This window comes from Cupressus sempervirens, chromosome 6 (genome assembly GCF_028749045.1).
Source record: "Cupressus sempervirens isolate cs-2001-9-10 chromosome 6, ASM2874904v1, whole genome shotgun sequence".
NCBI lineage: Eukaryota > Viridiplantae > Streptophyta > Pinopsida > Cupressales > Cupressaceae > Cupressus > Cupressus sempervirens.
The window spans coordinates 495,047,103-495,069,861 of record NC_143123.1 but is presented as its reverse complement, the minus strand read 5'-3'; the positions used below and the strand labels follow the sequence as shown (position 1 = coordinate 495,069,861).

Sequence of the window (22,759 nt, the reverse complement as noted above, 5' to 3'; positions counted from 1 at the left end):
CTGATTCATGAGAGTATGATGTATTTGATGAGGTATGTGCCAATGGTTACATGAATTGGCTTGGTAACATGATGTTTTGTGAGTGCCCTTGAGATATGAACAGTGGTTGCATAGTGTGTTACTTTGGACTGTTGCACCTAAACTGGTTCCTGTTGGAGTGTGGACTCATGTGTATAAACATGTTGATTAGTGGCATTTTGACCATATATGTATTATGGTGCCTTATATATTATTTGGTGTATTTTATATTTGAGGTTTCTAATGTAGCTTCAAGATGATTATTTGGGATTATGGATTTCACTTGCATATGGAATATGTTCATTTAGATTATGGATTAATGTGCCTCTATGTTACAAAAGTGTATTATTTAATTCTAGTTAATGTATATGCTTAAATGATGAATGATGATTATTTAAATGAATTAAAGTTAGATTATGTACTATGTGATTATTTGTACACCTCATATATATATATATATATATATATATATATATATATATATATATATATATATATATATATATATATATATATAGTGCATCTAGACTTTGGGTTTTCTTGTTTACTGGACACTCACTTATATCTCGAATAGTGGCATCTAGAGATACAATTTTAGTCATTCATGTTGAGCCAATGTCGTCCTTGTATGGGCAACGCATGTCTAAATGTTATCATTAACTCTCTGGTACTTGGTAAGTCCAGATTTGTAATGCATTACGTGATTAGACCTGTGAGTGTATGCATTTAGGGTTTTGTTGTTGTCACATAAATTATTAATTTAAAAAATAATTTAATTAATTGAGGGATTTTATTTAATTGATTTTATTTATTTTTATTGTCGGCTAATTTATCGTAGTTAAATTCTAAATATATGAAATTGATTTATTTAATTTGGGAAAGGGGTCAATTAGTCTATTAAGTGATTTAATATTCTAATTTATAAGTCATTTTAATAAAAGTGCTTATATTAGGCAAAAGTGAGTTTTATTACTCACTTCTTGCTTGGTAATTTCATGTTTGGAGGAATTTGCTCCAAAACCCTCTTGTGAAAATTCATGATGTTTGCTCGTTGTTAGAATTTGTCTCCTTTGATCTTCATGAGATTAGTCTCGTTGAATTCATATCAAGATTCCTATGCTTTGTCGAAGATTTCAACCAATAAGACAAGGTTTTTTATTAGTTTTTCCCAGTCTTGGTTTTCACCAAACGTGGAGGTAGGGCTTTCTAGTTTAATTATTTTTACTTCGTTTTAACTCGTTCTTTCAATTACTAAATGTTAGGGAGTGGAAACCTGATGTTCCTCTATGTTTTTATGTAATTCCATCACCCAATTGGACAAGGATGGGCATTTGATTATTGTATGTTTTTTAAAATAAATGTTTTGGTAGAGTTGTGCTATCAGATTTTCCATGTGTGCCCAAAAGTTGAATTTTATTCTGTGAGTTCGAGCATGTTTGTCACATGGATTTTTTATTTCATTGAATTTTGAGATGTTTCAATCTTAAGTATTTTTTGGTGTCACCTCATTTTGTGTGCCACCAAATTTTTGCCTATCACCTTGTTTGGCTTGACTAGGATTTTGATTTAGTAGTGTCTTCTACAATGAGTAGGATTGTGGAGTCAGAATGATTAGAGAACATTTTGGAGTATTTAATTTCTCGATCTAAAGTTGTGTTTTCAAATTGGGTTTGTGCAGTTGTGATTCTTCTCGGATTTGCAGGATTACGAATTTGAATTTGGTTTGGGAATTTTATTGGACCCTTGGTCATTTGAGCACATTTTGAAAATGGGTTTTCACTTTTATTCAAATCTAAAAAGTTTGAATTTTGGGCATTTTTCTCTTGCCTCATTTTGCGTGCTACCCATATTTTGTTGGGATTTTGGTAGTGTTTTTTTTATTAAGGAAATGGACTCTATCCCATGTTCCCTTTCATGTCTTTTTTGTACTTTGCAAACATTGGGATTCATGTTGAATCTATACTCCCAAGTTTAGGTTGGTTGAGAGAGTTATTTTGTGTGTTTATCATTGGTTGCATTTTTCATATCGAACCCTTGTATTGGTATTATTTGATTATAATCATGAAGTTGGTTATGCCTACACATGAGCACGTACACGTGTGTATGATGGGATCTTGCGAGACCTGAATTCTCAAATTTAAGTTAGTTGAGTGATTGTTCATTTTGGGTTTGGGTCTGGAACTTGCATTGCCTACGAGCACTCATCGTGTGATGGGCATGAGTGTGTAGGGTAGACATGTGGAATGGTTTATTTCTTGTACGTCGACCTAAAATTGGTCGAGAAGGTAACATGAAAAGTTTAAACAAGTGATAACCAAAATTAATAAATAGGATAACAAAAACTTAATGATAAGTGAAGACCTGTACAATTATCGAGCATCCAAAGGGAGATAGTACAAGGATATGTCTATTTGTTCTCCAATATTCCGTGAAAGTTGGTGTGAGGGCTAGTTGTTGGGCCTCACTAGGGAGTGCTACCACGCTAGGTACTATGCCTTTTGAGAGAGTGTGTTACCATACCACATATAGCTTGGGCTTGTCAATGTCAAGTGATTACACTCCACTAGAGTCCCTATATAGTTATCCCATAGTGTGTCTGACCAGTGACATGATGTACTGCATTGTCTTCATGATCATTGAGCTAGTATTGTCATGCATTCATTGGTGTTTGTGTGTAGGCCTTGTGTGTTATGTTTTATGTGAATGTGGTTAAGTCGTTATCTCCATCAGCACGACGAATGTGGGTCTAAGACTACCGCATGGTTGGAAGTTGTAGTCACATATACCACTACTAGGGACTGGAGTACAAGGATGATTTTTTTTCTAGTTCGAGGCTAGGGTTGATGTTCACTTGGTTCTTCAATATATTTGGAGTATGTTTCTTGTGATTTATGATTCTCCATGATGCATTGGATATCATGTCACACAATGATGTGTCTTATTATTTACTTGATGCTCATGCTTACTTGAGGTTGTATCTCATTGCTATATATTAGAGATTTATCTAATGGATTAGAATGTTAGGTATACTCTTGCTTTACCTTGATGTTATATTATCATTGCGATGAAATAGAATTCTATTTGGTGGATTCAATTGATGATGTAATGTTACATTGCTTGGATGTATATTGAAGCTATTGAGTGTACACTCCTCAGTATATTTGTATTTGGTACTCACCAATGTGGAGATTGATTAATTTTAGTTTAAATTGTTATGTTTTATATGTTGCCTTTAAACTCTCATACGACAATGCATTTTGTCATACAACAAGTGCATCTACTTGTAAGGGAAGGCATACCCTCATACGAGGAGGTATCCTCTTGTATGACTCTAGCAATAACTCGTATGGCTCATTGAGAATTCCCGTACTACAACTGATTCTAGCTCATACAAAGATTAACCCTAAATTATCTCATCACAAACAGTGAGTATTTTTGCACATGTTCTTCAAGTGAAAATTGGATATTTGGATTCCACACCTTCCCAAGTCAAGACAGATTGGATATTGTTCACTTGTGGGTGTGGTTAGAAGATATCTAAATTTGTTATACTTTTTTAACATGAAATTAACTTATATGCTTTAACGACGTCAAATTTGTATTATGGGTTTCAAAATGAACATCACTTATAGTGTTACTTTAGTTAATGGAATGAACCTTGTGTGATTAATCATCTGGATTGAAAGTACATGTTGGTAAGTTATGAATGTTTGGGATCTTTGGTTGGTTAGTTGAGTCTTTCATTGCAATCTTTGGATTGTAGTTTGAGTGTTTTATGCATGTTTTAATGTAATTATTAACAAAAATAAAATATGGTAGTTCATATTTTATACTTGTTTGAAAATCTCCTAGTGGGGCATTACGAAATACCTTTCTACCAAAACACTTATAACTAAATTTTTTGTAATAAAATTATGCTCTAAAATTCACATCAGCATGAGTGGAGGATACCAACAAAGGTTGTAGAATCTAACTTCACACTTGTTAATCACATTGCTTGAAAATTTGTAAAGCCTTCTTTTAACAAATATATTTAGTAACTATAGTCTAATCATTGCCATCGAATATATCACATCTTCAACATATTCTTTTAAACAATTTCAATGTTGTCTACCATTTTAAAACTTAAATCTGCATTTTCTATTTCAGCACAAACACAGTCTATTGTTATAGAAGGTGGAAATTGGTTTTACTTATGCTAATTGCATTTGCTCGAAAGTTTCTAATGCCTTTTAACCCATGATGATTCACTTCTCTTCATTCCTTTCAATCACAATTATAAAGATTACACACTTGTGTTGTTTTTCCTTGACTCCATTTTCCTATAAGGATTTTCCAAAATTTCTAAAAGTCTAATCAACACCACCAATCTTCTTTTTATTGGAGAATTTTATAACTCACATTCACTTTTCACCTTTCACAACCTTCCGCATTTACCTTTCAAACTCATAACCTAGTTATGAGTTGTGATTTTCAATTTCACAATGCATAAGTTACATCCTCCATGTATACCTTTTACCATGCATAAATCACCTCCACAATCACTTTTCACTATTCACAACCTTCCTCATTCACTTTTCAAAACTCACAACTTTATTTTGAGTTGTAAATAATGATTTTAGAATGTTTGACTTTTCAAAGTCACAATCTCATTTTATTTATTTATTTAAATTTTTAAAAGTGAATTTCTTTAATTTTTAATTCTAATTTTAGTTTCACTTCTTGTCCTCCCTTTTAGAGATTTTATCACAACTTTCTACTAGGAATGAATTCAAACTTTGAAAGTTTAACCTTACATCAAAGGGAAGGAGGGGACCATATAATGGAAGGATTTATGTATGACGGATCTTTCTAGGGTGGAATTTTAATGTTGCTTGAATATAACATATCATGAGACAAAAACAAAATAAGGTTGTCATCTCGTCCAATGAGTATGAGGAGGTCGATGATGACATGGATACTGATAATCAAGAGGTGGGGACCAGTCAGTATGCTGTAAAGAAGTAAAAATTGGGTAAGGGTGACACAAACGGCAGGAGGAGCTTGGACTCACCTCTTAATCTTATCAAAGACCTATATGGGGATGCCTCCTCTTCGGAGGAAGATGATATCATCTAGACACTTGCTGCCAATCCCAAGAAGATGATTGCTGACACTATTCCTCAAAAAACCAAAAAGGTAACCTAGAAAAATATGAGCATGGACTTATTCAGGCTTGGGATCACGAGGGAGAATATTGCTCTGAAAGTTGGTGAAGTGGAGCTAGAAAAAGTGATCTCCAAGCTCTCATTGGTCTCGCAATAATTATTCTAAGTGGCAATAGCAGAGAGGGGGATGTGGACCTTCTAAATAATGCCAAAAATAGGTTGCTTGACAACTTCAAGTCCATAAAATGGCTTTTTCATCAGGTCATGTATTTGAAAGAGAGGACGAGGGCAGTGGAAGGGAGAAATGAAAGGACCAATCTAGTTGGGCATGACACTCTTGCCATGGGATCCTTAATTGGTATGGCTTCTTTCTACAGGCTCGAGGTCCAAGTCCTAGATTTGGAAAATATAGTGTGATGGAGCTCTAATTTTCAGAAAAATTAAGGCCTCCATTGGTGAGGTAAATTATGTCACTAAGTAATTATGGACCAAGCAAGTACTTTAAAAGGTTGGATTATACATAGTAAAAGGTATGAGATGATGTCATTTGTGGACAAGTTGTGGGGCACAAGGCATTACATTTGACTGCTCTCCCTAATTTCTCATGCAAAATTGTCAGATTATGGTGAATAATCAAATAAGGTGTTGTAAGCAAACTTAATGTTGGGCAAATTAGACTATTCTAATATTGTTTCTGGGCACAATTGGATTGATGAGCTATCTTTTACAAAATCCGGGTAATAAAAACATTTATGACCAATTGAACATGTATGAAGAACAACTTTCTTGTTTTGGGCAATTATCAATCGATGTTTTGCACTCTAAAGTTAATTCTATCCTAGATTAAGAAGTAGTGCAGAAATTGGTTGTCAAAATACTAGACTGACTTCAAAACACCCAGACAATTATCTCAAAGACACAGAATAGGAGACATTAGGTTTCAAAGTAAAGAATGTTGTATGATGCAGTTCATTTTTGGGATCTTTCATTAGACAATTAAAGTTTGGAAATGAGTTAAATATTCTTGAGTATAATTTTGAGAGCTTGATGCTTGAATTGATGGAGCTGGACTCAGAATTAAAATATGAAGTCTGCCACTAGGCTTCTTATTTTGAACATAGAGTACATTTTGGGTAGATAACAATATTTCACATAAAAGCATTTTTTCATGAACATATATAAGATAATAATTATTGAATATCACATGTTATCTGGAAACCACCATGCCTGAGCAATAACAAAAGGAGTCATCGTGACATTAACAACAACCATGGTGCAAGGAGAAGCCCTATATGGCAGTAGTGATACCAAACTCCAATCAACGGGTAGATACAGAACAAAATTCTTGTGCCCTTGAAAGATGTAGCAATCACAAGGATTTTGGTGCCTACTTTCTCAAAGCCGCTGGAAACATTGCTACCACAAAATGTTATTTGATAAAATGTATCTAATAATATTTTGTTTCTATCGCAGGTCTATATGATGAGTGATTAGAAGAAGCATCACCAATATGAGGCACCAGTCGACACAAGAGTCACCTAGAATCCTGGTCTAGGGGTCCAACACATGCCAAATGGGATTTGAAGATTCTTATTTTATAAATACTCTGTCATTTGCACTAGGAGCATAGTATGGAAGCTCAAATATACTAAACGGGTTGAGGGATTCCTTGCGGACCTAGAGTATGGAATATGGTGAGCATGTTATAATCGTTCCTTGGAAAAACTAACGAGATTCAAAGGCCACCTATATCATTCCCTGTGATTTTATTGTCGTTCAAAATGGTCATGTAGTGTTGGCTTTAATCCCTTAGAATAATACCAAATTATAAATTAAAAGCTCACGCTATGTAAACAAGTATATAGTTATTTGTTTTCAAGTGATGTGTCATTTGGAAATAACCATATGACCCATTGTTCTCTATAAATAGGAGATTGAAAGCAAAGGAAAAGATATAATTCATATTCATATATACAATTTCCCAAAAACTACCTTATTCATACTATCATTGTACACTTGATATATTATTTTCTCATTGGTAAAGAAATGATTTGTTGAACTAAGCCTATGTAATGTGGATTATTGAATAAATTCTCATGCAATTATGGATTCAAATTGCATTGGATGGATCATCTATAAGGAGTGTCTCCAATGCAATTTTATTTCCAACACGATCAATAAGAGATTTTTATTTTATTTTATTTGCATGAAGCTTTAGAGTTAAAATATTATAGAGTTTTGTCATTTATAATTATTAATTTAATTTTATAAATAATTTATATGATAGATAAGTGGACATGATCAATTATAGTATTTTAAAATTGAAGATCATAGATATTGAGAAATATTTAATTGTTTTTGAATCTATGTTTGGTTTGTCTCCCTGCCACAGGAGTTAAAATACATTCTAAACTATTTTAAAATTGTGTCCATATATTGGATTAGTCGCATCTTGATTACTATATTGTTTATAATTGATGTGCATAGAATTTTATAGAGTTGTACATTTCAAACTTATAATACCGACTCTATCACCCTTCGACACTGGTCTTTATATTTTTCATAGTTCACAATCCATACACTGGCAATGATTTCATATCTTTCTTTTGAGGAATTAATATATTCATTTGTTGCACTAATCCATACTTGTTTTTACTTTGAAAACATTCATATATTCATTTATTATTCTCAATTCACATTCTGTAAGTTTGAAGTTTTCTATAATCTTTTCTCTCTGGCAAACTTTCAATACATTCGCATTCTAATCAATCTGCTATAAGTATCATGGACCTAAGTGTTTCATTCAAGATCAGGTGCACCCACCTTGGCCTTGCAGAGCCAAAAGTGCAGGGGATTTGGATCTCATTGATCAATCCTTTCAAGTTGGCCATAACCGATTGGATATCCCAACATCGAGTTGGCAAGACTCGTAAGATTTCAATCTGCAATTTTGGGAACCAACAAAGTGCATAGCATTGAAGACACCCTCCAAAATATTGCAGACTAGAGTCACAATATTCTTAAGGCCTCCAATATACACATGAAAATTCTCATCAGTAAGTTGGATGGCAGGTCGGGGGAGAAAGCCAACATTATAGTTGTTGGGGATCAAGGTGGTACTGCTAACAGTAAGGAAAGGAAGGGGCTGGGAGGAGGACCAAGGCCAGCACAAGGAAAATGAATATTGAGACCCCTTCTGATAATAGTCAACTGAAAGACTACTAACAAAATGGACGAGCTGGAGCTGCAAGTGAGCAAGATGATGAAGAATATGGGATAGTTCCCTTCTCTTCTTGTATTTTTTTGGCTCAGTGTTGTCTTTTTATTTCCTTTCCTTTTGTTAGTATCATTGTCCTTTTGTAGCCGGCTTTGTTAGTTTGTTGGATCTGTCTATTTTTGTCTCGATGTATCTCTAGGCATAATGTTATATCTTTAGCATCTTTTGTAAAAAGAGTTTCAGGGTCCCTTCAAAAACCGTTTTCCTAATCAAAAACATATCTTGACTTTTTTTTTCTCTATTACACATTTTAGACAAGTCAGACATTGGATTTAAATCAAATATTTGAAATTTGAGTGTTTGAAATTTTGGACAGTTGTCCCTCGAAGACAAATCATTTGTCTATTTGTTTTTGATAACCAAAACAATAGGTTTGAGAACTATTTGGAGTCATGACTGAAAAAGTCCCATAGAGATAAGTTGGCCATGGAAATGTCATCTTTGGTCACAGAGAATTGTTGCCTTTAACATTTTTTTTCCTCAATTGTTTAGTAGTGATGCCATTATTCTGATGAAACACATTTTTAAAGCGGATGCAGATGCTAGTTATCCTAAGTAAATGTAAGCTGATAAGCATTTTTGCCATTGAAAGAAGATAAAAAACAATGGGAAGATTTTCTATGCCAACTCCATGGAGATCGTTTTAGGGAATGGTTCAAAACGGTGCAACATATCATGAGTTTCAAGACTGCAGAAATCATGCTTAATGTCTTCAATAGCAGTCCCGTTCATAGAGCAAGAAAGATGGCCAATCTGACTTGCCCATGAATGTACAATCGGTGACTCTTGGCACCCTTATTAAAAAATATCCTGTAAAGTTGCTAGTTTTAAACTTTTATATTATGTAATATCTGTAATGCAGCAATACTAGATTCCAGGCTAGAGTACTTAATTTTAACTCTGTTTCGAAACATCACTAATAGTAAATTGTTGTTTTCACCTTAATCTAGTGGGCATCTGAATCCTCATTGCATAGATTGCCAACTCTGAACTAGGCTTTCCTTTTAAATACCTAGATTTTAACTAGCACAGTTGAGTGGAACATAGTTATCAGGCAAACCAAAGCTCAAATCATTAAATAGAAAAGATAGCACCCAATTCATGGTTAGCCGGTGTGCATTTAATTGGATCAACCTAGCATACAAATTTGATTTGAAACAAAAATAAATAAAGGTCATGGAAGTCATGAAGAGAAACTGAAAATGAATAGAGGCCTAAGAAATAGCAATTATTCTTGAAAAATTATATAAACCAAAAACTTTGTTAGCTATTAACTTAATGAAATACATAAATTTTAGTGGTATAGAATGCCCCAAAAAAGCATGCTAAGAATGGTTTGCTTTTAATTTGGGTGAACTATAATAGCCACAAGTAAATAGAGAAACATTCTGGAAAGAGAACTCATGAGCAATTTTACCACCATATGAAATATTGCATATACAAAAGAAAAACAAGTTGAAAGCTCATTTAAGCACATTTATCGGTAGACTTTTACAAATGTTTACACTGTGACCATTTAATTTAACAATGTCATTCAAAGTATTTTAATTTTATGATTTGCAAACAACCTCAAAATTCATCTAATGCAAAGGGCTTGTGAAACAAAACACGTCAATATATAAATTACAATTTAATATAATAATGAATCCCTCAAAACAGTAAAAATCTAAAATCTAATATTTTACATTCTTCAGGAATCAAATCATCAAATGTACCCAATTTCCTTTTGTTGCAAATTTTAATTGCACAATGTGTCATTGGTCGTGATAGAAACAAGAAATAGGAACTGACTGGAAATGAATATGATGAGGACAGAAATGAAGCTTCTTAATTCAGCTACTGTCGGCAGACCAGGCAAAATGTTCCTGAAAATCTTGATTGATTAAGAGGAAGCATGCTAGACATATTAGGAACAACACACAAAGCCCTCTCTGTGTAAAGCTAATTACTAGCGAGTACAGATTTCTAAAGAGGAGAACTTCAGTCCGTTACCTCTACTTTCTACCATCAAATAGGAGACACTGGAACTTGGACCTCTCAAAATAATGTGTGCCCAGAAAAGGAAGGTAGGTTTATAGATTGTTGAGATTTTTTGTCTCAGGTTAGCTTACATTGTCAAAATCTATACAACAGGTGAAACTTACAAAATTTCAAAGCAAATGGCAAAGGCTGAGTATTTTCCTCCATACCCATTATTAAACTGGTGCTGAAGAAAACCAGCTGATGCATGATAAAAGCTAAATGTTTAACTGATTCAGTAGCTTACGCCATCTTGGTGGTTCTTCATCAAAGATGTATGTTAATGGAGAAACAAGTACCCCACTTCCTCCTATCTATAAGAAAATGAGCACAATATACAGATTAGCTGGAAACAATAATCTATTACTTCCACACAGAAAAAGCACGTGAAAAGAAAAGATTCCAGTATGCAATTTGTGAAAACTTGTCTCTCAATTATGCAATAAATCAGATAACTAAATAAAATCTTACTTCTCTCAACTGGCGAACACATTCATAAAGTCGTGTTTTGGGTACACATACAACTATTGCATAATAATCAGGCTGAACTTTTCCATCTCTCTTGCAGAAGACAGGACTTATAGTAGGTCCCTGAATCAGCATATATCCTTTAATTTAAATTAATTTCAAAGAGGCTATTAATCAAAGGATACATTGAAATTCTACACTACATTCAGCTGTTCAAACTAAGATTTTACCTGTAATCCAGGAAAATCAGTTTTTCTGAGTATGCGTTCTGCCACTTCTTCAGCAGACTTCCCTCTCATGTTCGCAACGACCTAATATACACAACGATTACAATTGAAATTGCCAACACCTATCATTGATTGTTTAGATTTTTTGACCAAATATCTTCAATCATTTCTCTTAAATCCTTTTACACTATCATGCTTAAACCTTCAACAAACCCAACACTAGTAAAAGAAAACTTCATAGGATACTCAAAGATCACATCCATTGGAGTTTCCATGGTAAATTTCATTAATGCTGATAGGTTTTCTGTTTTCAGTGTGATATTTAGAATCAATTGAGTGATAGATTTGGGTACAATAATATCATTACCGTAAATTGACTGTCTGCTCTCAAATGTGCTTCCAACCTTTCAAGCATTTCATGTGTAGTCTCTAGCACATCTTCGCGCTGAATTAAAGCTTTCTTACTTGCAACAAATACAGCCTGCAGTGTTTTCCTGGTTAGAATGCAAGTAAATCTTTAAAGTTTTAAACAATAGATGATTGCAAAGGCAATTGTTGAATCAAGAGTCATTTTCAAATGCACAACTTGCTAGAAATCTCAATAAAATATGAAGCTCCATTTCAAGTTATTTATAACTTTATGGGCAATAAATTGAATTTGACAATGAATACCATTGCAATCTGACTTGCATCATGGAGAAAAATAAATAGGCATACCTGACTTTCTACAACAATTCCACCCTTTATTTCCTTCAGATTGTTCTCCCGCAAAGTTGTTCCACTGCTCACAAGGTCTAAAATTGCATCCGCAATACCCATCTGAAGCAGACAATTGAATGCAATCAATGAAGAGAGGAAATACTCTGAAAGTACCTTATTTGGTGAGCGAAGATCCTAGTAATGCCTTAGATACGAAAAACATTTACAATCACAAAAACAAAAATGGCTGATTTGTATTACATGTTGGTTTTGTTTTCTGGAAAACATGACCAGAATCCCAGATACAATAAGAGAAAGGTATGAAGAATATAACCACATCAATAATTGACCAAATGTAAATATGTCACAGCCAGTTATGCTTGAAAACAATGAAATATCCATGTTACCAAAAAACAGAATGTCAGAATTTCTACATATGTGAAATTTCACATCATTATAAAAAAGAGAAGAATTGGCAAAGCAATGGTGCCTATTTCCATGAAAACATTCCTATATATTCATTCATAATGAACTTGCAACAACTTGTATTGAAAATCCAATTCAGTGATTTGATACTTAGCACCTAATCATTAATGGTTGGGATCTGAAACTTAGATTGCACATCCGATGAGTTGGATAACAAAAGAAGGAAGAGTCAAAGCAGAAATAAGGCAAGCATAAAATAAGTACACACAGATTGAAGTGAATAGCATCGATAGAGGATATTTGGGAATAAATCTTAAATAATGAATAAGTAGAGAAAAAATCTACTAAAAAAAATTCATTTAATAGGACCTGAAGATCCTCCTCAAACCGTGGGAACCATTAAAAGATAAGTTCAAGTTTCAACCAGTGGAAAAGGAAATATCATTGAACACACTAGGAAGCATTTGATAATAAGATCTAAACAAGAGTTCAGCTCTCGGAACGCTTTCACCAAGATGCAACCAAGAATTAGAAGTAGAAGTTAGGTAACTGAACATTCAGGAAGATATCAAGAGATTGCCATATACTTACTTCTAACAGTTAATGCATTTCAGAAAACAAACACCCATTGAGATCTTTCAAGCATCAGAGATGTCAAATCATTTGTCTACAGCCTGAGCACATGTCAGAGTTCAATAATTATTAAACATGGCTGATTCTTTTTAATACTGAGATGAATACTTACCCAACAATGCAGCCATGAGCCATCCACAATGGTTCACAATTCTTCCACACAATCTTTCTATCAAATATGCCATCTTAAGGTAATTGCAGCTCCAAATGTTGTTCATACACCACATGAATCTCAACTAACCCAATAGTGGAGATCTAAGTGAATATTCTCTTCTAAGATATGGGAGAGGATGAAACAAATAATAAAATATTGCTCTTTCTAACCTTTCCGAGGTGTCCGAAGTTTGAACCATAAACATATTCAGAGACTAATGGACAGCCAAAGTGGAAAGCTATATGATGCATTAATGAAGAATCATACATAGCAGAAGGCAAAATCCACAATAGATAAATATCCCGTTGAACGCCAATAAATAGAAAATACCAAACGTAAAGCTAACAATACTTAAAGTACAAGATTCATCTTCCTGCAAAAAGTATTTAGAATTGGAGTGACTAGACTACGAAGAAACTTTTGATACTATAACAAAAAAGTTGCACATGAAAGGAGCACCTTCTTGTAAAAAGACTTGAACAAGAGGATTTGCATGTTGCTGTTAAGAAGATTTCAAGAACTTGGTAATGACCATCTAATTTGTTGGCTTCTTAAGTCTCCCTCTGGTCTTAAAAAGGCTCCATGGGTTTGATACATGATAATTGATCAGCATCCTTGAGATTTTGGATTCATAAAAAACAAATCTTTCGAATCCAAATTTCCATGTCAAAAGTGACAGCGATGACATTGCAATTCTTAATGTCCATTGACAATTTTGCCATCACAGAAAGCAGGGTCACTGCATTGCAACAAGAGAAATATAATTAATGTTCCACTTTTGACAAGTTTGACCAAGGCATACAGTATTTCTTAGGTATAGAATTCTGACAACATACAATTTCAATTTTATGTCTCAAGTCAAACCTGCTATAAATATTTCGAAATAATTGTATGATCAATTGTAATTCTTGCACTACACCTATGGAGGTCAGACTGAATTTGTCCGCCTATGGTAATTCATTACCAGTCACTCCAGAAACAAAGTGGTGTCAGTCTAATCTATCTTGGGTCCAAACAGCTAGATCTTTGTTTTGTTAGTATTTATCTCAATCAATCTTTGGCACAATTTCATCTCATTTATTGGGGAAACAAAATATGTTTTAAAATATGTCAAAGGTACTCTTGACTTTAGCATTCTTTATCAGAAGATGGATGATTTCAGATCTACAACATGTATGGAGTCTGTTTGGGCCAGTTCAAGTAATAATGAAAGACCAACTACTTGCTACATTTTCTCTTTAGGATCAGGGATTGTTTTATGGAAAAGTACACTTTAGCACATTGTAGCATCATCATCCATCAAAGTCAAATGTAAAGCATCTGCTTCTGCAGCAATATAGCTAAATCAAGTTCTGTGTAATCTCTCACTTCCTCACACTGTAACAGCTCCACTTTTTGTGGTAATTTGGGAGTTCTGAAGTTTGTGACAAAGTCCAATTTATCATACTCACACCAAGCACGTTGAAGATATTTATCTCTTCTGTACATCTTAAGTAATCTGCTGATATAATCACCAAGCAAACCTCTTGGTTCATTTTTTGCCGGATTTTGGGAAAATTATGGAGTTGTCTTTTCTTAGTCATTAAGAGGGTATTAGTTATAAATTAATGTCAAAGATTATACTTTGCACACATAGGCAGTATTGCTTATGAAAGGAAGTAATATCACCAGATTCACCACATAATTATGCCTAAGCTAGCTTATAAAATGTCAGTTACAAGTACAACCACCAATGTGAAGCTTGGAGTATGTGCAACAAAGTTCTTTAAATTTCTGTGCACTCATTCATAAATTAATGTCAAAGATTATACTTTGCACACATAGGCAGTATTGCTTATGAAAGAAAGTAATATCACCACATTCACCACATAGTTATGCCTAAGCTAGCTTATAAAATGTCAGTTACAACCGCCAATGTAAAGCTTGGAGTATGTGCCACAAAGTTCTTTAAATTTCTGTGCACTCATCCTTCTAACATCTACATCACTGTAAATAAAATAAATTCTTTTCCAGTAGTGTAAGAGGAAAAACATAAGAAGTTTATTTATTAATTAAAACAGTCATAACACCAGCGAAGTTGAGAAAATAAGAATTATTACCGCAGGAGCAGCTTCCAGTGCTCCATCAGCCGTTGAAAATTTGACAAACTTTAAACCCTTCTCCTTAACAAATTTTGGACCTAGCTGCAAAAGAACAAACCTCTGAACCCTTTTCCATACTCTTCCAAGAACTCAGGATGTAATATTGCTCTACTCATTTGTTTAAAAATTAAGCAAGATGCTATAATGGAATTGTTGAGGTAGACTAGAAATACAAGTACAAAACTTTATGAACAAAATAATTTAACAATGAAATAGCACACATAAGTAAATCCTGTTGCAATGCGTAAAGGCCTGTCAACAGTCCACTGAGGCATGCCTGCTAGTTCCTTCATAGATGAGATATTCTCGAAAATTCCATACTTTGGAATCTGCAACAAGTGACCAAATATCATATGACTAAATTAGGCAACAAGGACATGATAATAATTAAATATAAATAATGCCAAAACAAGCAACAGACACTTAGAATGCAACTTACTGCAATGGATAAGTGACACTCCCCATAGTTGAGAGCGTCATGCACTAGGATCAAGTCTTCGTCACCCTGTTTACATAGAATAGTTATCATCCCTCAAAAAGAATTAGAAGTTAAATGAGTTTTGTACCGATTGACTACCTCCAGGTTTTTTAATATTATTTGAAGAGTATGAAACAAACAAGGCATTTATCTATGAACATAGTCTTTTATTGTTAGATACATGTAGCCCTAAGGATTTAGATATCCAATTCAAATTCCAGTCAATATTTGTCAAAAGATATTAAACTTGTTTGTAACATGGGATATAATGGATAAAGGCAATTGTAAAGCAAGATGTCAATTAAATCAAGTTCAAGTTTTCATCTTCTGAATTTAATTATCTACACAAGATCAATCAGGTTTCTTTACAAAAGGTGGCAGTTGTAAGTGTAAAAAACATAACTGACATAAACTGTCAAACTTCTACCAAGGACCAGTCATAAGGCAATCAAATACTCCCAAACCATGTGAGTCCCAGAAAGTTTAATCCAGAAACAAATGCTTTGAAATAGGATGCTTATGTAAAATGTGCTCAATGTAGGCTGAATGCATGAAGGGCTCTTTATTTGGGCCAATTTGTTTGATCTAATCCTACAAAAAGATTATAATCATTGCCAAAAGCTTGTCTTCTGATGCATCAACATACATACATGAAGGAAAGCAATCCATGGGCCATATAATCTTTAGCATAGATATCCATATACAGTGTGGTTCACGTATATACATTATAAGTAAAATATTAACTTACTTCTAATTTACACGAGTGTTCAGCCATGAACTTTTCACTAAAATACATGTTAATCATATGGTAGATGCAAATAAAGGGTGAAGAAGATTGTACACATCTAAATATCTAGTAGATGTAATAATTCTGTCACAGCAAAACAGCAATCACAAGGTTCTATTATCTGAGATCAATGGCATGAACCTAATAATTGGTATTGACTTTAACCAAGATTGATTTACATCCTAAAAGTTGACTATTTAAGTTTACGCAAGAGCAGCGAATTTGATAATACCGTTTAAAACGGTATATGCACTATACCTGTTCATGTGATGTTAGTTATATAGCACACCTTACAATGTGGTTTGAGAAATTCATCAACTACACATAACAGTCACTACTTTCTGTACAGACTTGTTTAATTGATGAGTATTGCACCTCTTTAAAACATAAAAAGTAAACCACTATTAATCTGGTAAAATAATTGAATGTTTTATTATAAAAAAAGTGGATTGTTCTTATAGAGTTTACAATCGAGATGTTTCTAAAAAGAAACATACAAATAATATAAAAAATTTATTATAGAGGACATTTATAATATCTAGAAGGGACCATTAAAATAGAAATTGAATAACTTAGGAGATAGTATTTTAATGCCCTCCCTTAATGGTCAACTAATCAACGACACCAAGCTGCCCCCTGAATTTGACAAACTTCTTTGGAAGTAGGGACTTGGTGAGAATATCAGCAATCTCATCTGCTATAGGAACAAACTGCAAATCCACGATTCCATCTTCACCCAATTGACGGATAAAATGACAATGAATGTCAATATGCTTGGTGAGTTCATGGAAGACTGGATTTTTGGTAAGTTTAAGGACCCCTTGGTTGTCACAAAAGAGGGGTGAAGGGCCTATTTAAGGCTTATGGATACCAAAAAGCATCCTACGAAGCCAAGCTGCCTCACAATTTGCTTTGACTATTCCCCTATCTTTAGCTTCTGTCGAGGAAAGAGATACGGCTTGTTGCTTCTTACTGGTCCAAGTATCTTTCTGAAAGTAGAATATTTTTCATCAATTGAGCTTCGCCAAGCCGAGTATGTATAACTGATAAGTTGGGCATCTTTGGTTCGTCCATAGAGGATAACAAAATCAAGAATGCCCTTGACATAGTGCAGGATGCGCTTCGTTGCAACCCAATGAGCTGAAGTGGGAACCATCATCAAGCGAGATATGTAACTTACTACAGAGCTGAGATCAGATCTAGTGGCAGTGAAATATATCAAATTGCCCACTAGTTCAAATGTTGACTCATTCTCAACAAGAGAACCAGATTTGGTAAATAACTTGAGACCAAACTCCATAGCTGTAGATGCAAGTTCACAAGCCTGCATTCTAAATTTGTGCAGTAGAGCCAGTGCATACTTAGATTGAGAGATGAAGATACCATGCAACTTCTGCAAAACCTTGACACCTAGGCAGTGATGGAGAAGTCCAAGGTCGATCATGTCAAAAGACTAGCAAAGACTGTTTGATTCCTTGAATCAATGATTTTGAATTGTCAATGATAATCAAATCATCAAAATACATAACTAGAAAGATAATATCACCACCAGTAGTCTTGACATACAAATTGGAGTCGGGACTCCTCTGGAAATCCTGATCAGTGAGGTACTTATCATTTTTTATGTACCATGGTCGAGAAGCCTGTTTGAGTCCATCGAGTGCTTTCACCAGTTTGAGTACCTGATGTTCTTTGTTGACAACCTTGAATCTTGGAGGTTGTGTCATGTACACTTCTTCTTGTAACTAACCATTGAGGAACACACTCGACATCTATTTGATGGACTTTCCAATCACACCAAGCCACTCTCGCAAGGACTAATCTAATGGTGCTCATCTTTGTAGTGGGAGCAAAGGTGTCTTCGTGGTCCATTCCTTCTCGATGAGAGAAGCCTTTGGCAACAAGACAAGCCTTGAATTTATCTAAGTAGCATCAACATTGTATTTAACTTTGTAAATATATTTCTAACCAATGGGTTTCTAATCTGAAGGAAGATCTGACAACCCAATTGTTATTTTTCAACAAGCATTGATGTTGAGTCTACATAGCTTCTTCCCACTTAGGTATTCCTTTTTCCTTTGTGTATGTTTGAGGTTCATACACACTGTAAATGTTGGCCACGAAAGTAAAATTTACGGAGTCAGAAGGTTTTCTCGTGTTTTGAGCATTTCTACCCTTGATGAGCACAATAATATGAAGAACACCAATCATCTTAGCCCACTATATAGGCCCGAGAGTAGAAGTCCTAACATTTGAAGCAAGAGGTGCAAGGAGAGTATCATCATCAAATAGAAGGTCAGATGAATCCTAAGCAAAATCAGGTGGTGTGGTTGCATGTCTAGGTGAGCTTGTTGGAGAAGGAACTAGAGGAGAGGCAGGAATAGGAATAGTTGGAGCCTTCTCAACTGAAGCTCTCCTATCAGGTGGACCTAATGGGAGATAAATGCCTAAGTCTTGAGTTGAAGAAACTAACCATCTAAATTCATAATTGGAAGACTGAAATGGCCCTTGTTCCTCATCAAACCACATCACGACTAAAGATGAAAGGATTAGTCTCAATGCCAATCAAGCGATAGGCGTTGTGCTTATCATTATAGCCAATTAGCATGTTTTTGGCTCTTGGCATCCAACTTGGTGTGTTTAGCAATAGGGATCTAGATTAATGCTCTGGAGCCAAAAACTTTGTGATGTGGCCTGACCAACCCTCTTCTAGAATTTGCTTCTTGACAGCACTGTATGAGAGTGATTGAGAAGATAGATGATAGTGTGGAAAGTTTCAGCCCAAAATTTCTTTGGAACCTACTTATGTTCAAGCATAGACCAGGCCATTTCGATGATCATGCACTTTCAATAATTAACATCGTTTTTCTAAGGGTGTATGGTATTGTCTATTCTAAGAGCAATAATATGTTGACCTAACTCTTTTTCTACAAATGACTTGAGTTTTTGATATACAACAAACACCTTTGATATTTTACAAAGAAAATACATCCACATTTTACAACCGAAATGATAATCAGAGTTAAAAAAACCTGAACCCAGTAACAAATGGAGTAGCCATAGGTCCACAAGCACCAACATGGACCAGTTGTAATACCTTAGAAGCTCTCTAGTTGTCACCATTTGAAAAAGGAGTGTGATGTTGCTTCCCAGCCTAAAATGTTCGACAAACTCCAAGACTCTGGGTCTAAATCTCCAATAGTTCAATGACAAGATCTTATGAAACAAGCTGAGAAAGATAATGTACATTTAAGTGCCCATATCTTGGATGCTAGAGTGTATAAGAGAGGAGCGATGTCCTTCCATAGAAAGCTCTTGAGAATTCTTAGAGTCAACAAGACTAAAAAAAGACCATGATCTTCAACACCAACTGCAACAATGGATTGAGTTTCTAGGTCAATGATGTTGCACCCAATGAACTAAAGTTCTCATCAAGACGAGGAGAATGTCTTAGAATTTGATTGACAAAGAGAAGATTGAGTTCCATGCAAGTAACATAGTACACATCAAGGAAATTCAATTTCCTTCCTCTATAGATTGAATCATGATATTGCCCCTTTTGGCAATGGTGTACTCTTCTCCTTCGATGATAACTAAATCTAAGAATGGTTTGAAATTGGTAAACCAAGCCCAACGATGAGTGGAGTGGTGAGAGGCACCTAAATCAATATATCAAGCAGAGAATTTTATAGGATCTGCAGGTCTTTTAGCCATGAAGGCGTAGAAGGAAGATTCACTTGGCTCAATGGGCTTCGTAGCATTTGTGGTTGTGAACTAGATTGCTTGGCTTGAGCAGCTAAGCGTTTTCGGCACTCCAACTTAATATGACCAAACTTATGACAGTAGTTGTGCTGAGCATTTTTCTTCTTCGGGCCTTCTAGAGATTAAGCAGAAGGATTCTGCTCAGAAGACTGAGAGAATGGATAGTGGCTTGTGGATTTAGTGGAAAAGGCTTGACTATTAGAAGATGAGTTGGTACTACTACCTGTCAAGGAAATAGGATCGGATTGTAATGCCTATTTTTTATTTTATACATATGTACCTTGATGTGATGACAGCACTCTCTCTTGAATCTCCTTGGTGATATGATTGATTACACTCTTCTTTCAGATTAGATTTGTACAAGTAGTTGGACTGTCAACCTGTAAATATATATGGGTGTTTTCTTTGCATATGAAATGCAAATATATAAATTAGATATTGCTGCAACTTGTAATAACACTGTTATAATTCTGTTTGTTTCAACTTTCAAGTGCTCGGCAGATCTAATTATGCGTGTGTGTGTGCCCGCACGCACGTGCGCCAAAGAGGCATGTTTCATGTAAAGACATGTTTCTATGTGGCCCAAGTCCACATAAGGACATGTCTCTATAGGAGGCATGCTCCGTGATCAGAATGCAAACCAATTCATAACAAATTCAATATTAATAAATATCGTTTCAAGGCATTTTACCAAGGAATACGATCCTTTTTATAACCAATCATTGTATGTTATGAAGTCATTAAATTGATAACAACATTTGATTGGCTTAAATGATTATTATTGCACGCTGTTTATATGCATCCATTCAATCAAATCAATATTCACTTTGATATAGTATTGATCAATGATTATCATTGATTAATAAGTATTAAATGTTATTGTCCTTATACAATATATATGTGAGTGTGAGTGTGTGTGCATATATGTGTGTGTGTGTGTATGATCTAATAATTATTAATCAGTGATAATAACATTTAACTGGTAAACATAATGATTTCAATATACTGATTAAAACAATTTATCTCTTGATCAAACTTATCTGACCGAAGCTACAAAATTAACACTGCCAAATTCTTGTTTCCAGCAATCTTGTTGTACAAGCATTATATTGAGATCAGAAAACAAAATATTATAATGAGTGGAATCAATATTGAGAGTTTCAACATGTTCAAAGGAAGATGGGAAACTTTTCAAGGTGATTCCCACCATGTCTTCTTCCATTTTGTGTCCAATGGCTTCCAACTAGTCACAAATATTCTTGGTTTGATTGAGATGCTCTTGTTTAGATGCTTGTGTCATGAGCCCAAATTAAAAGGATATATGAATATTCAAATAACATATTATATAATGATAATAATTAAGAATAATAACACTATAATCTATTATATAATAGCAATATATTTGACAATATAAAAATAAAACAATATATAAGATTATAGCATAATTGTAATGTAAAATATTATATTATAACTATAATATTAATGAGTTAAATAAATTAAATAACAAATAAATACTTTTTGGTTATAAATAATATATAAGAAAATATACTACATAATCGGGGTGCCATATGTCTAGACTCCCTTTAGTAATCTCATTGATCACAATATGTGAGTATCCTTCGAGGTGCACCTTATGATCCCTGACTTACACACCAAGAAAGGTAGCTTCAATATCTGCTTCAAATTCATCTAGATCGTTAGTGGAGTCATTTGATCAGTTTTCACCAAAGACTCCAATATCTCATGCTTAATTCCTTGCTACAACACATATCCCAAAAAGGGCCCAAGTTCCCTCTAGAAGCCCCATTGAAGTTGATTTTTATCCATTTGGAATTTGAAGAGAAGGGGAAGAATGAACTTTAAAAGGCCCATTAACAAGCTAATGGTAACTATTAATTGATGCAACTTGATATAAGAAAGATCCATAGTCTGATACTTGGCATATTAAAGAATAGTAAATTAAATAATTGATGGGAAGTTTATATTTGTTTAATGTATGATGTTATGTTTGGATAGATTGAGATAATGGTCGTAAAGTTAAGAGTTTAAGTTGGTGGAAAGTGTTTGTTAAGGCCTATAGGATAACTAGTTATAACTAATTCAACCCTCCTCCCATTTATCTGACAATTAGTATTAATGCTAAATTCTTGAAGGAAGAGGTTGAAGGGACTTAATTTAAAAATCCAAAAATGTATAAGGGAGAGGTACCATAATTATCTATGGAAAATCTAGATGAGGCTACATCTATCTAGGATTGGAAAGAATGCACTATATTATCTAGATAACCAATACATCCCTCCTAACCCTCCTATGACATTTTATTAGATGAACCAAACGAAAGAACATAACAGTTTTATGGTTGATATTGGTTTAGTATTGACTAATATGCTAAGTTTGATGATGTCGAGAATTATGGTACTAATAAACAAATGTGGGAGAATCTGGTAATTCTGTATGTTGGAGATCAAAATATATTGAGAACCAAAGAAGAAAATGTGATATCCCTGTTAAAATAAATATAAT

At 34.2% G+C, this 22,759-nt stretch overlaps 1 protein-coding gene across 2 annotated transcripts in view; it reads right to left on the bottom strand.

Moving 5' to 3' along the window:
• Positions 1 to 10,036: 10,036 nt before the first annotated feature.
• The window catches only part of LOC149553194 (ATP phosphoribosyltransferase 2, chloroplastic-like), a 151,458-nt gene continuing 138,735 nt past the window's right edge, over positions 10,037 to 22,759 (bottom strand). For both annotated transcript variants that reach the window (XM_089788683.1, XM_089788684.1), the window contains 8 exons: positions 15,649 to 15,714; positions 15,431 to 15,538; positions 15,168 to 15,251; positions 11,874 to 11,975; positions 11,524 to 11,637; positions 11,160 to 11,240; positions 10,933 to 11,052; positions 10,037 to 10,775 (listed from right to left, as the gene is read on the bottom strand). In XM_089788683.1, the coding sequence (XP_089644809.1) occupies positions 10,680 to 10,775; positions 10,933 to 11,052; positions 11,160 to 11,240; positions 11,524 to 11,637; positions 11,874 to 11,975; positions 15,168 to 15,251; positions 15,431 to 15,538; positions 15,649 to 15,714 (771 nt within the window). In that variant the 3' untranslated portion in view covers positions 10,037 to 10,679. The remainder of the gene's footprint in view (positions 10,776 to 10,932; positions 11,053 to 11,159; positions 11,241 to 11,523; positions 11,638 to 11,873; positions 11,976 to 15,167; positions 15,252 to 15,430; positions 15,539 to 15,648; positions 15,715 to 22,759) is intronic.